Source organism: Arachis ipaensis, chromosome B06, assembly GCF_000816755.2.
Source record: "Arachis ipaensis cultivar K30076 chromosome B06, Araip1.1, whole genome shotgun sequence".
In the NCBI taxonomy this organism is placed as follows: Eukaryota; Viridiplantae; Streptophyta; class Magnoliopsida; order Fabales; family Fabaceae; genus Arachis; species Arachis ipaensis.
Window position 1 is genome coordinate 76673654 of NC_029790.2, and position 15097 is coordinate 76688750.

The following is a 15097-nucleotide window of genomic DNA, read 5'->3' on the forward strand; positions in this document are numbered from 1 at the left end:
ATACATTAACTATTAAGAAAGGCTAATTTTATATATATATATATATATATATATATATATATATGCTGATCAAGTTTATGTTAGGAAGTTGACGAGGGAAAATCGATTCCACACAAATTTACCGACAAGTATATCAGGTTGTCATTAAGTAACAAAACTTACTTAGAGTGAGATCGATCTCACGAGAACTAATGGATCAAGCAACTTTAGTGAGGTGATTAGTTTAGTTAAGCTAACAGTGGTGAATTGAGTGAGAATTGATCAACAGAAAGTAAATTGCAAGAAATTTAAATTGTACAAAGTAAATTGACAAAAACTTAAATGACAAAAAAAGTAAATTGCAGTCACTGTAAAGCCTAAAACCTCTATTTATTTATTAACGTAGTTTTTTTTATTCACGGTATTTTTTAATTCAATAGATTAAAAATTAATTTCTTATAGATCTAAACTCTATTTAAAGATTTATTACTAACCAATAAATTACTACATACATCAGTAAGGTTGGAAGTGAGCCGAGTTGAGTCGAGTTAGACCAAACTCAAGCTCGGCTCATGAAAATTAAATTTGGCTCACGGCTCGACTCATTAACAAGCGAGCCTATTACGTAAGCTCAAACTCGACTCAACGAAAGCTCACGAGTTGGCTCGAACTCACAAGCTAGCTCAAATAATAGGAACATAATCTATAATTCTATATCAACAAATTATAACTTATATATATTAAAAAATATTAAAAAAATAAATTTAATATATTGTCTATCTATCAATTATAAATTTTTTATTTATACTCTAAATAAAAATTATATATAAAAAATGACTATAAAATTTTAAACAATTAACAACATTAAATATATATATATATATATATATATATATTAATACGCATATCCTATATGCATTTTATCTATACTTTTAATATTATATATATAATCGAGCCAGCTCACGAGCTAATGAGCTGAGCTTATCCAAACTCAAGCTCGACTCATTTAATTTATAAGCTCAAATCCAAGCTTAAGATCGGCTCACCAGCTCACGAGTTCAGCTTATCGAGCTATTAATGAGTCGAGCTCAAACTGGCTCATGAGCTAGCTTGACTCACTTCCAACCCTATACACAAGACAGGATTCGAACTCTAACACTTACTTAAACGGACGAGTAAACTGACCAATTGACCAACCCAAATTGGTTATTTATTAATGTACTTTATTTTGGGACTCTTTGCTGTTAGGATTGGGCTTATCTGGGCTTTTGCTAAATCAAGCCTGACCCATCTGATAAATATGTGGTCAAAATTTAATTCTATTGTAAATACCAAAAAAAAAAATTTGAATCCTATTACACTACAAAAAAAGGGGTTAAAACGGCGGTTATTTTGGAAAATTACGGCGGTTAGAACCGCCATTATGACCAAAACTGGCGCCTCCAAGAAACGCCGTTATTCTGGGCGCCATTCTGGTTATTACGGCGGTTTTCAAAAAACCGCCGTAATAACCTGTGGATAATACGGCGATTTTTTTAGGGTTAAAATGGCGGTTTGTAACCGCCGTTATTTCCGCATAAAATGGCAGTTTTTGAACACCCGCCGTTTTTACCAGAATATTGTGGCTTCATTTTTGTTTAAAATGGCGGTTGAAAACCGCCGTTTTTACCATTACAACTGTCATTTTTACCAGGTTATAATGGCATCTTTTGTGTTTAAAATGGTAGTTTCTAGGCGCCGTTTTTACCAGGTTATAATGGCATCTTTTGTGTTTAAAATGGCAGTTTCTACGTTTTTACCAGGTTATAATGGCATCTTTTGTGTTTAAAATGGCAGTTTCTACCAGCATATAATGGCATCATTTTTATTTAAAATGAGAGTTTCTAACCGCCGTTTGTACCTAATTATGATGACAATTTAATGCTTTTTAAAATAAGATTGAAACTACCAATTTAAAGTGATATTTTTGAAACTCACTTAAAAATCTCATAATAACCAAAAGGCATAGTCATAAATCAAACATCATATGATGATTTTAATTCATACATGATCCAAAAGTCATAATCCAAGTCATAATTGAAATGTCATAATCCAAAAACAAAGTATCAAAGTAACATTTTTCAATAATACGTCTTAACATATAATTCTTAATATACGTCTTAACATATCAAACAAGGTCATGCTTCCTTGTTGCTTGCTCCATAAGACCTACTTCCTAACTCTTTTGGTGATAGAATCTCACTCTCCTGATCCAATCCCTACAATAAAAATATAACTATTATGAGCACAAGAAATGCAAGAAAAAGGCATATATTGATATACATTTATCATGTCTAATTACATAGCATTGATACAATAAAAATTTGACTCTGTTTTCACACATTTATCATGTCTAATTACATAGCATTGATACATAGCAACTGAGCAAGTCAAGAATTAACAGTTGATAAAAGAACATATACTATCAATTCTGTATCTCACCCATAGTTTTCATTCACATATGCCCAGGGTTTTGATAAAAGAAGAATACATGATTGGAATTGATTCATGGCCCCTCCTAACTAGCTCCTCCCTCAGTCACACTCTTTACAATTGGAAAACTATACTTTGATCAGCACACTGTATACTATACTCAGTTATATAGGTTTCCTGTATCATTAGATATTTTCATTTGGGAAAATTAAATATCATTGAGCGCGTCCTAACCCGAAGGTTTGCTTGGTGTGAAGAGTGAACAAACTTAAGGTTGATGGCAAAATTAAAATTATGACTAACCCTGTTTATTTATTTATTTGATATAGCTTTATTTAAAATATATAATTTGCAATTCAGTATTAAAAGGATCTTTTACCCATCTAATGCAGAGCTGGATGAAATGAAGCCAATATCCCATTACTACCAACTACCAAGGTCCCATCTCCTTTTACATAGAAGATAGCAAGCAAGCAACCAATCAAAGTTCGATTAAAACATAATAGTATAGTCTTTCCTCAAAATATTAATGCAAAATACTGTACACACAAGACAAGGTTTACTATCATTCTAGCATAAGCTAGCACTACTACTAATTATATTAATAATATGAATCATAAGCAAAATATGAATGTACCTGTGAAACTTGTTGAGTAGGGAACATTCCAGCCAATTGTATTGGAATTTTACCTCCTTCCTTAGAAGCAATATAGGAGACTAGCGCTTGCAATTGCGCTTTAACGGCATCTAACTCTTCTTGCACATTTGAACCACAAGTAGATGATGTGCCAACATCATTTGAAGAACCTAAATTCATTTGACTAATCCTTGTAGTGTTGTTCTTGAAAGCAATTGTTGGAACAACTCCCATACCTAAACCTCGAACACGACCAGGGTGCTCTTTCCCAAAAACTACTCCAAGAGCATCAAGAGGAGAATTAACAGTTGATTCCATCGGTTGTTGGCTACTATGTGCTTCAATCTTCTCCTCCATATATAAAAAGAAAGAGAAAGAATCAAAAATAGTATTATCTTATAAAAAAGAAAGAAAAAGAAATACAAACAAGTTACTTATTGCACTTTAGTCTTACCGCTATTTCTTTAGCCTTTTCATTAACATAACTTCCATCTATTTTCTTGTGAGTGATGTCCCACATTTGAACCCTACTAACTTCTTTTCCCGTCTCTTCCGTCTAAAATTTAAGAAAATTAGAAAGACTCGATCAAAAAATAGTAGCTTACTAACTTAGATTAGATATGCAGAAAATTAAGAGATGATGCATGCATTATATTTGAGATAGATTAGATATGCATGCATTAATTGATTACCAATTCAGCCTTTCTTCTTGCAATTGATTTAGCACCTGAAGTATGAGAAATTATTTGTTTTTGTCGAATTTCTTGATTCCTCTTACAAAGTTTCTGCAAGTTAAATTTGGACACAATTAAATAGAGACAAACATGCATTCAACTCTATATAAAATAAAATACAAGAGCAGGCAGCAACAATATCTGCTTCATATAAGGCTTTTTAGTAGGAGAGAAAGTACTTACCTGAGTTTCAGGCTTCAAACGATATTCTACAAATAAAGCCCATTGATCAGGAGCAATATCTTCTGGTGCATTATTTATGATCTCGGTTTTACTCAACCTCGGATCATAAAAATCATTCCAAAGCTTTATCCTATGTTCCCTCCATTTTTTGCCAAGTGATTGCAGCAAAAATCGTTTGGCCAAGTTATCACTCACTTTGAAGCAAAATCGAGCCTTCAATATTATAACAAAGAATATATATTAACCAGCAAATATAACTAAATAATGGCAAAGAAATAAGCTTTAGAGTTTGAGTAATCTTCTTACTAGGAAAAAAATATTCCATTGATTTTCAAAAAAGCTTGCTGGAATGTCTGACCACTTTTCAAAACTGATTGGAAATGCTACATAATCAGTGGCCAATTGCCCACAAACTCCTGCAAGGAGTCCAGCTGCTTCTCCTATTGCTGCATGATGCTTATCAAAATTGACGACTATGCGCAAACCTTCTGGCAAATTATGCACATCCTTCGCTAATAAATGAAGGCGTGTACTATTTTCATATTCATCTAAAATAGACAAATGAGTATAAATAAATGAGTAAATGAGCGACTAAAGAATAAAATAAATAAAATTCGCTTTACTAATAAAATGGTAAAGTCTTATTTAATTAAAGCCCTAAAATACAGTTTAGTTAATGTTAATCTGCTTTAATTTTTTGGGTATTGCTGCCAGAATTTTGTTCCCTTCCCATTAGAACATTACTCGGATCTGTTGCTTCTTTTTTTTTGGACAGAAAAATTTCATTAATAATAGGCCTAGCCTTTTACATAGATTTATCATTACAAAGCACTGTTCTATATTAAACCAATAATTTTAAACAATGAAAAACTAACTATACAGCATTAAATCACTTCAGATTATGTAGCATTCTGCACCAGACCACTAATATTCATTAAAGCTGGCACTCCGATCTGTTCTAACATGGATATGATAGTTTTTCTCTGTACACTCCGATCTGTTCTAGCATTCTGCACCAGACCACTAATAATTCATTAAAGCCTTGCTATTCCTTCAGAGCTAATCAAAATCTTTCAAGAAGGTGATAGAGGAGCCTCTTAGACTGAGTAGTTTGCATCTAATTTCGTTATTCTTTTCAGGCTTTTAAGTCCCGTTTTAATACCCAAAAAAAAGCCTTGATGTATGGCGCTACTCCCTAGGTTCAAAAGTAGATCTGAATGATTTTTAATTCTTGTACTACAAGTCTACAAACTTGAGACTTATTCATGGGCATAAAGAAAAGTAGTATCTTTTCAGATTTCTAATGCTATTGATAATAATGTTTGGGTTCATAATGTCTGGGTTCATAAGCTATTATGATAGAACAACATATTAGTTATTATATCCACAAATACTGCTCAATATTAGCAAAAAACTTATCATTTTTCTATTTACCTGCGTAGGAAACCAAGTAACAAAATCTTTATTGACTCTTTTTTCTATCTCTACATTTGAAGGCCTTCTACCCCTTAGATCGTCTTCGTACAAAATCTTTAAAGTCACTGTCAGATATAGAAGTTTAACTCTAACTAAACAACTATTTTCAAGTAAATAAAAATGCAAAGTTTAGGCATTTGGCAATAAAAAACATGTACGCAAATCCTTAAGTACTTACTCAATGAACGGTTTGACATACGGACAATTTAGAACCACATAGCGATGTGCTTGTTTTTTTTCCATAGGTGACAACTCAAATACTGTGAAAGCTCCCTTAGAGTTACCCATTTGTGAAAAAAGTGAATCAACATGTGTACTGTAATTACCATCCGGACGATCATCAACACGTGGTGGCCTATTAAATCTTGTCTCAATCCCTTCTAAGTACCAAGAGCAAAATGTAAGAGCTTCTTCAGCCACATATCCCTCAGCTATAGAACCTTCTGATTTAGCTTTGTTTCGTACATAGGACTTCAAATGTCCTAAATACCTAGTTTGTATAATTGGCTTTAGTAAGCAAGATATAACTAAGTGACAGGTTAAATGAACAATGATTGAAAAGAGATATTTACCTCTCAATAGGATACATCCACCTATAGTGTACTGGTCCTCCAAGTTTTGCTTCATCAACTAGATGACAGGTTAAATGAACCATGATTGTAAAGAAAGAAGGAGGGAACAACATTTCTAAATGACAAAGGGTAAGGATTATTCGAGGTTGGAGCTTCTCAAGTTCAGTAAGACTTAAGCTTTTAGAGCACAACTGTTGAAAGAATGAAGACAACTCTATTAGCACTACAGTAACTTTATCTGGTAGCACATTACGTATGGCAATGGGTAATAGTTGCTGCATAAGGACGTGACAATCATGGCTCTTCAATCCAGAGAGCTTTCTTTGCTTCAGGTCAAACACCGTGAAATATTACTCGAGAGACCATCTGGTACTCTAATATTCTTTATAGTACGCAAGAATATATCTTTCATAGAATTTGACATTGTGAACAAAGATGGATGATATCTCCCATTTTCATCTGGCCATAAATCTTTTCTTATACCCATTTCTTTAAGATCCTTACGAGCTTTGAGATTATCCTTTGACCTTCCAGTCTCATTGAGAAAGGTGTATAACACATTGTCGCAAACATTCTTTTCAATATGCATAACATCTAGATTGTGGCGCAATAAGTTAGACTCCCAATAAGGAAGATCAAAAAATATTCTTTTCTTCCTCCACATCCCCGATTCATCATCTTCTTCAACAACTTTTCGTCGAGTCCTCTTACCTTTACTTGCCTGTAGTTCCTTCCCGAATGAAACATTGATGCCTTCAAGTTGTTCCAATATTTCTGACCCTGTTAGTGCTACTGGGGAATCCCTCAACTCAACTTTTCCATTAAATTTTGCACGACTTAGCCTAAACTTATGACCCTTTTCTAAGAAACGGCGATGCCCCAAAAAACACCATTTTCCACCATGCTTTAATCTATATGAATCAGTGTTGAAGTTACATGTGGGACAAGCATATTTACTGTGTACGTTCCACCCAGATAGGTTACCAAGGCCTGAAAAATCACTAATTGTCCATATTAATGCTGCTCGCAATGTAAACATTTCATTCTTGAACCTATCTAATGTTTGAACACCATCATGCCACAACTCTTTTAACTCTTTGATAAGAGGTTGTAAGTATACGTCTATGTTGTTCCCCGGCATTTTCTCTCCAGGAATAATCATTGACAAGATAAGTGATGTTGGCTTCATGCACTCCCATGGAGGTCGATTGTATGGAATAAGCACCACTGGCCAAACGCTATAGTTTGTACGCAAAGCTCCAAAAGGGTTGAATCCATCAGCTGCAAGACCAAGACGTACATTTCGAGGATCTTCGGCAAACTTATCATGAAGTAAATCGAATGTCTTCCAAGCTTCAAAATCCCGCGGATGCCTCATCTTCGAATCTTTCTTTTCTGCCGAAGCATGCCATTGCATTGATTGTGCAGTCTTAGAACACATGAATAATCGCTGAAGTCTCGGTTTTAGTGGAAAGTATCACAATCTTTGCCGGTTTCTTCTTTTTAGCATCACTCCATTTAGATGTCTTGCATCTTTTGCATTCTTGCAAATCTTCATCCTCCCCCCAATATAACATGCAGTCATTAGGGCAAGCAGGTATCTTGGTATAATTAAGCCCTAGTTTGTTTATGGTTTTCTTGGCCTCATAGAATGTGTTTGAAATCTTCGCATTTCCAAAAGCATCTTTTATTAACTTGAGAATTTCGGTCATGGCTTTGTCGCTTATTCTGTATAAGCACTTTATGTGATACAGACTAATCAAGAAAGACAGTTTTGAATACTTTGTGCACCCTTCATACAATTGCTCATTACCATCTTCCAACAACTTTTAAAATTCTACATTTTCTCCATTGTGCTCTTCATTTTCTGCATCTTCTATGTTGTCTTCATCTCCATCTCCATCTTCTATGTTGTATTCATCTCCATCTCCATCTTCATTCAAGTCAGGTCCAGCAACTCCAAACGCGTCATTGAGCATTGTTACCATTGGATGTTGAGATGTTGAATCATCTTGTACAATTTGACTAGTTTGATGAGCTTGTGACCCAACTCCAACTGCTTCTTCACCATGCCAATACCAAACTTTGTAGTTTTCAGGAAATGGCTTGACTATTAAATGTTCAAAAACTTTCTCTCTTGTTTGTCACTTGCCAAAACCACACACCGGACAAGGGCATTTAATTTGACGACCCCTGAGAGATCGATGCTCAAAAGCGAAATCCAAAAACTTGTTTAGACCATCTTTATACTCGTGCGTGTTTCGTGGTTTTCCAATCCATGACTTATCGATTGACATGACGAAGAGGGACTACAAAGAGGAATATTAAAAAATCTATTCATTAAAAATAAATCTCTCTCTCTCTCTCTCTCTCTCTCTTTCTCTCTCTCTCTCATATTTACTAGACAACTAACTAGTATACATCAGCAGGTGCTATTATAAAAAGAAATTCTTGTATGTGCAAATTAGATATCAAACAAATACTTAAATAGTATTCTAAAAGAAATTATAAAAAAATTATAATTATCTCTTTCAAATGATAATTTTATGACTGTTACAGTGGCTTTATGAACTTTTCCTTCTCAAGTAGTTGTATATATGCAAATTAATTTTTTTCTACAAGATAAAAAGAGACAAAAAATAAAACAAATATATTATTCTCAAATTATAATTTATAAAAACAATTCGTATAAAACTCGTATTATATTAACTAACTAACTAATTAGTTTTATATTTGTATATTATACTGCCTGTACATAGTAGTACCAAAAGTTGCAAGTAATTAAGTAATTAACTACTAGGCTTTAATTTCTCTCGCATACATGTTCAGGAGGAATCTTAATTACACTAGGATCTAAATTTAAAGTGCTTAACTAAAAAAGTAGATGGTCATATTATTGATATTATATTTTTTTATTAAAATAATAATCTATCTTTGCTAGGTCGTTACTATTTATTTTCAGTTTTATCCAAATATTTCCAATTTCATTCTTTTTTATTTTTTAGAATAAAACCCAACTCTCCTGAAAACCACAATGAGTGATGAGTCCACATACACTAATACGCCAATATTTTATTCAATAGCTAAAAAAGCGTTATTGATATAATGATAATGTTTTTTTTATCCTCTCCATTATCACAGATCAAGTGCTAGGAAATGATTCAAATATATAAACACCGTAACCCTATATAAAATTGAAAAGGAAAAATAATACTATTGTGACTAGGAACTATAGCCTAAGAGTCCAAATTTCAATATGAATTAGGAACCTAATTAAAAAGGTTGGGCAACATACATGAATGATGATAATCCAATCCCCAAAATAACATCAATTAGAGTAAGACAAGGTCCTGATTTCCCTCATACCATGCACTTCCCAATATATCTATATACTGGTCCTTCACTTAGAAGAAAGAGTAGTTTTTCACATACACCTTCCCATAGTAGATCACTTTGACTTTTTGATATTTTAAAGTTACTATATATTGCTACAAAGTAGTGATTCTTTTATTCTCTTCCTCAACACAGCATTGTCTTCATTATTAAAACCTTTTTCTTTTATTTATTATATTATTTTAGCCTTTTGAGTTTTGTGATTTATTTTTCTGTCAGAAATATAATTATTTATATTATTTTTTTATTAGTTTAAATTTTTAAAAGAATAATTTTATAATATAATGTTCGATAAGTCGGGTACCGGACGGTTTGGATCAGGACCCTGAGGTCAATACTTCGGAGGGTGGAAAGGCTCGCCTGGTCGTGGCCTCCTGGTTCCGGGCGAGCGAGGTCCCGAGCACTTCTGATGGAGAAGGGGGGTGCCACCTGCAAAGACACTCCGACGCCCTTGTCAGAATATGTGCAGGCGGAGAGGGAATGATGTGTGAATGGGACGTACCTTGGGGGGAGAGCCAGTCTCCCCCTTATATACATGTCAGTGGTGGGCCCTTCGGATGAGCAGGCCCACGTCCCCAAAGGTGTTGTCCCACGGCTGTGAGCGAGCCGTACGGGACGCGTGTCCGGGTCGGGTGGAGGACGCACCATTGGGCCGGCGTGGACTCGGGTCGGGCTGACCCGCGCGAGTTTTGGGCCAGGCCGTAACAGTGCCCCCGACGCGTCAGCGATGGCCGTGGAGGTCATTGGTGGCGCGTGACGTTTACATTCGGGACAAGTTTTAATTGTTAAAATGGATTCCATATTAATAAGATCGGCTAATACCTATTTGGCGACTCCAGGAGCAACAGTTCATGTGAGTCCTCTTACCTTTACTTGCCTGTAGTTCCTTCCCAAATGAAACATTGATGCCTTCAAGTTGTTCCAATATTTCTGACCCTGTTAGTGCTGCTGGGGAATCCCTCAACTCAACTTTTCCATTAAATTTTGCACGACTTAGCCTAAACTTATGACCCCTTTCTAAGAAACGGAGATGCCCCAAAAAATACCATTTTCCACCATGCTTTAATCTATATGAATCAGTGTTGAAGTTACATGTGGGAAAAGCATATTTACTGTGTACGTTCCACCCAGATAGGTTACCAAGGCCTGGAAAATCACTAATTGTCCACATTAATGCTGCTCGCAATGTAAACATTTCATTCTTGAACCTATCGAATGTTTGAACACCATCATACCACAAATCTTTTAACTCTTTGATAAGAGGTTGTAAGTATACGTCTATGTTGTTCCCGGTATTTTCTCTCCGGGAATAATCATTGACAAGATAAGTGATGTTGGCTTCATGCACTCCCATGGAGGTCGATTGTATGGAATAAGCACCACTGGCCAAACACTATAGTTTGTACGCAAAGTTCCAAAAGGGTTGAATCCATCAGCTGCAAGACCAAGACGTACATTTCGAGGATCTTCGGCAAACTTATCATGAAGTAAATCGAATGTCTTCCAAGCTTCAGAATCCCGCGGATGCCTCATCTTCGAATCTTTCTTTTCTGCCGAAGCATGCCATTGCATTAATTGTGCAGTCTTAGAACACATGAATAATCGCTGAAGTCTCGGTTTTAGTGGAAAGTATCGCAAGATCTTTGCCGGTTTCTTCTTTTTAGCATCACTCCATTTAGATGTCTTGCATCTTTTGCATTCTTGCAAATCTTCATCCTCCTCCCAATATAACATGCAGTCATTAGGGTTAGCAGGTATCTTGGTATAATTAAGCCCTAGTTTGTTTATGATTTTCTTGGCCTCATAGAATGTGTTTGAAATCTTCGCATTTCCAAAAGCATCTTTTATTAACTTGAGGATTTCGGTCATGGCTTTGTCACTTATTCTGTATAAGCACTTTATGTGATACAGACTAATCAAGAAAGACAGTTTTGAATACTTTGTGCACCCTTCATACAATTGCTCATTACCATCTTCCAACAACTTGTAAAATTCTACATTTTCTCCATTGTGCTCTTCATTTTCTGCATCTTCTATGTTGTCTTCATCTCCATCTCCATCTTCTATGTTGTATTCATCTCCATCTCCATCTTCATTCAAGTCAGGTCCAGCAACTCCAAACGCGTCATTGAGCGTTGTTACCATTGGATGTTGAGATGTCGAATCATCTTGTACAATTTGACTAGTTTGATGAGCTTGTGACCCAACTCCACTGCTTCTTCACCATGCCAATACCAAACTTTGTAGTTTTCTGGAAATGGCTTGACTATTAAATGTTCAAAAACTTCCTCTCTTGTTTGCCACTTGCCAAAATCACACACCGGACAAGGGCATTTAATTTAACGACCCCTGAGAGATCGATGCTCAAAGGCGAAATCCAAAAACTTGTTTAGACCATCTTTATACTCGTGCGTGTTTCGTGGTTTTCCAATCCATGACTTATCAATTGACATGACGAAGAGGGACAACAAAGAGGAATATTAAAAAATCTATTCATTAAAAATAAATCTCTCTCTCTCTCTTTCTCTCTCTCTCTCTCTCTCTCATATTTACTAGGCAACTAACTAGTATACATCAGCAGGCGCTATTATAAAAAGAAATTCTTGTATGTGCAAATTAGATATCAAACAAATACTTAAATAGTATTCTAAAAGAAATTATAAAAAAAATTATAATTACCTCTTTCAAATGATAATTTTGTGGCTGTTACAGTGGCTTTATGAACTTTTCCTTCTCAAGTAGTTGTATATATGCAAATTAATTTTTTTCTACAAGACAAAAAGAGACAAAAAATAAAGCAAATATATTATTCTCAAATTATAATTTATAAAAACAATTCGTATAAAATTCGTATTATATTAACTAACTAACTAATTAGTTTTATATTCATATATTATACTGTTTTATTTATTATTTAATTAAACAGATTATATTACAACAATATGTGGTTGTCAAGCTAATGGGTACAGAGTACAAACTGTTAGTAACTTAGTATTATAAGGTTTAGTGTAACTGGTGGAGTCCAAACTCCAAACTGTAATATATTCATACTTGATTACAATCCCAGTGACATACAAATAGATATAGGCCCCACCTATATATATTCACATGACAAAAAGAGCATGCATTCAATTCAGGCACTGCTGCTCTTCACTCAGAAAGGGAAGTCTTGGTCTTCAAGTGATAGAGGAAATCTTAGAACCTTAAAACTAAGCTATTAAATACAGAAAAGAAACAACTGAACCAAAAAGAAGTAACGTAAATCATTAAAAGAAAACACTAAAACTTATTTTCTACAATGTAGTGGCTGCATTCTTTGGAAGACGTGATGACCGCGAAGCACTAGCCTATGGTATGAGTTCTTAAGTCTATGCAGTTTTGGTCTGAGTTCTTAAGTGTATGCAGTAGTAGTGAAGAATCTATAGTGTATGAGGAAAGGTTGGTGGAAAACAAAGATGATGTTAAAAATGTATTGATGGAAAAGAGTAGGAGCAATCTAGTTTTGGTAGGTAGGATTCCACAAGTAGCACCTTTGGTAAACACAAGTGATTATTCAGAGCTTGGTCCTGTTGGAAGCTACTTGGCTTCTTCAGATTTCTCCACTTCTGCTTCTGTTGTAGTGTTTCAGCAATATAATCCAAAATCAGACATACACCCACTGGTACTGGAGGTTTCTGATTACTCAAATATGCCAGATACACCAAATCATCCTTTGTAGAGTTCATAGATAGATTCATTTTGTTACATAGGAATGTAGAAGTAAAGTTTGTGTATGGAGTTGTTGACTCTCAAGACATGTACAAATAAGATACCAAAAATAAAGGCAGAACAAAATCTGAAACTACTAGCTGGTTTGTAAAAGTTAGAAAATATGAACCTTTAGAAGTTAGAATTTCACTCCATATTGAGATACCATTTCTGATTCCATTGTTTCAAATAATGGAAATTCAATCATTAAACTTAATGATTAATGAGCAAGACACACAAAGAAAACACTAAAACTTCCAGAACTAAGTCTAGCAAATTCACCAATTAAGAACATAAGAATATGGAGAATAAGACTAATTAGTAAACAACAATTGCATCAAGAATGGTCCCCAAGCTCAAAAACTGCAATCTGAATGACCAAAACCCAACAAACCAATTGCAAAGTAACATCACCTACCAAACACAAGTTCAAATGTTCTGTAAAAAACAAAACTTAGCAAAGGATATATGAAACCAGCTGGTAACAGCTCAGAAAAACAAATAAGAAGAAACCTTCACATGAGAAACAATAAGAAAGCGTTAATAGCACAGAAAACCAGCAATTCAATTATCACGTAGCAAATGAATTGTAAAAACAAAATCCTAGTAAACAACAGAGCCTAGAGTATATATGTTCTGAACAGCTCAATCAATCACTATATATATATGAACGAGAACAAGGAAGAGAAATAATTATTATTAATACCATTATCAACAACAAAAACAATTTTACATTAATCTCCAAAGAAGGATTTACCGTCGTGGCTTTCTCTTTCTCTCTTTCTGTAAATGAGATCTGACTATCTAGCTTTCACGGCCTCTCTGGTACCATGTTTTCAATTTTCTACAAACAAACAAAGAAGAGAGGTCAAACGGTGACAATAATTAATTAATTAATCATTATTAATTGTTGTGAATAAATAACGAGCATGGAAATTGGGAAATAAGGATTTGACGAAACTTCATGTACAGATTTATTGATCAACGATTTAAAATTACAATTTTAAATAATTAGGGATTTTAAAAAATGACAATGATTAACCAACACAAGATACCGGTGAAAACGACGACGATTGCAAAAACTGCACAACACAGTGAAAATTCAAACGAAAAGAAGAAGAAGAAGAAAAGTTGCACTAGTGGATCTGGATTGAGTTAGGTTGCATGGAGGTGAAGGATGAGAGAAATGGAGAAAGGAAACTGGGTGTGCAGTGTAGAGATCTATGAGTGGCTCACACCTTGATCGAAATTCATGAGATTTTCATTTAAGCAAACCAAAAATCAGCAAAAACGAAGAAACCAAAATGAAGAAGCTCTCTGTGTAAAGAACTTGAGAGGGAGTGCAGAGAAACAAATCAATAACTATTTCAGTTTAACTTGAGAAGGAGAGGTACCTAGAGAAATGGTAACCGGCGGAGAGAGGAGAAGCCAGAGAGGGAAGAACGGCGTTGTCGGAGGGCTTCGTTACACGGAGGAGACGAAGGAGAGAGAAGGGAGATCGAAAGCGCTGTCTGGATGTGTTTCGTTTAATGAGCTAGGGTTCCAGTTATTTTGTTTTATATACGTATGAAAATGGCGGTTCAAAACCGCCATAATCACCTGAACCGCCACCAAACACAAAGTTAATTATGGCAGCAACTAACAATGCCATAATAACCGGGTATTACGGCGGTTCTTTAAAATTGCCGTAATATTAATGCCATTTTAAACTCTTTTTTTTGTAGTGTTATTTTTGAATTTGAATTCTCTAAAGTTTGAATTTCATTTTAAAAGGTAAAGTGTAATCTCTCACTATTTATTTTATAGGTGGGACAAAAAAAATATGAGAGAGAAATTATTCAAGGGTTAGAGATCACATTTTTCTCTCTAAATTAAAAATTAAAAATTTAGAGGATCCAAATTTA

The 15097-nt window shown here is 34.6% G+C and overlaps 1 protein-coding gene across 5 annotated transcripts; it reads right to left on the reverse strand.

Annotated features, from left to right (window-relative positions):
- LOC107648796 lies at positions 1987-14719 on the reverse strand. 5 transcript variants are annotated; one of them, XM_021104528.1, is made up of 13 exons: positions 14588-14719; positions 13951-14037; positions 12977-13120; positions 12126-12214; positions 10314-11884; positions 6054-6764; positions 5660-5971; positions 4312-4553; positions 4006-4218; positions 3781-3873; positions 3543-3644; positions 3089-3439; positions 1987-2237 (listed from the first exon to the last, which is right to left on the reverse strand). In XM_021104528.1, exons 7-13 carry the CDS (start codon positions 5676-5678, stop codon positions 2157-2159), a joined length of 1101 nt encoding a protein of 366 aa, XP_020960187.1. In that variant the 5' UTR covers positions 5679-5971; positions 6054-6764; positions 10314-11884; positions 12126-12214; positions 12977-13120; positions 13951-14037; positions 14588-14719; the 3' UTR covers positions 1987-2156. The 5 variants fall into 5 exon arrangements, 2 of the variants coding, with proteins under 2 accessions (XP_020960187.1, XP_016208097.1); XM_016352611.2 differs by lacking the exon at positions 12977-13120; XR_002348862.1 differs by lacking the exons at positions 1987-2237; positions 3089-3439; positions 3543-3644; ... (1 more) ...; positions 4006-4218; positions 10314-11884 and adding an exon at positions 5440-5546 and having other exon boundaries at positions 4469-4553; positions 6054-8362; positions 12977-13057.

Excerpts from the sequence above, each read along its gene's own strand:
- LOC107648796 (XM_016352611.2), bottom strand. Across the intron at positions 4,219-4,311 it reads AATGGAATATTTTTTTCCTA|GCTCGATTTTGCTTCAAAGT; the intron begins GTAAGAAGATTA and ends ATAATATTGAAG. Across the intron at positions 3,874-4,005 it reads GTTTGAAGCCTGAAACTCAG|AAACTTTGTAAGAGGAATCA; the intron begins GTAAGTACTTTC and ends TTTAACTTGCAG.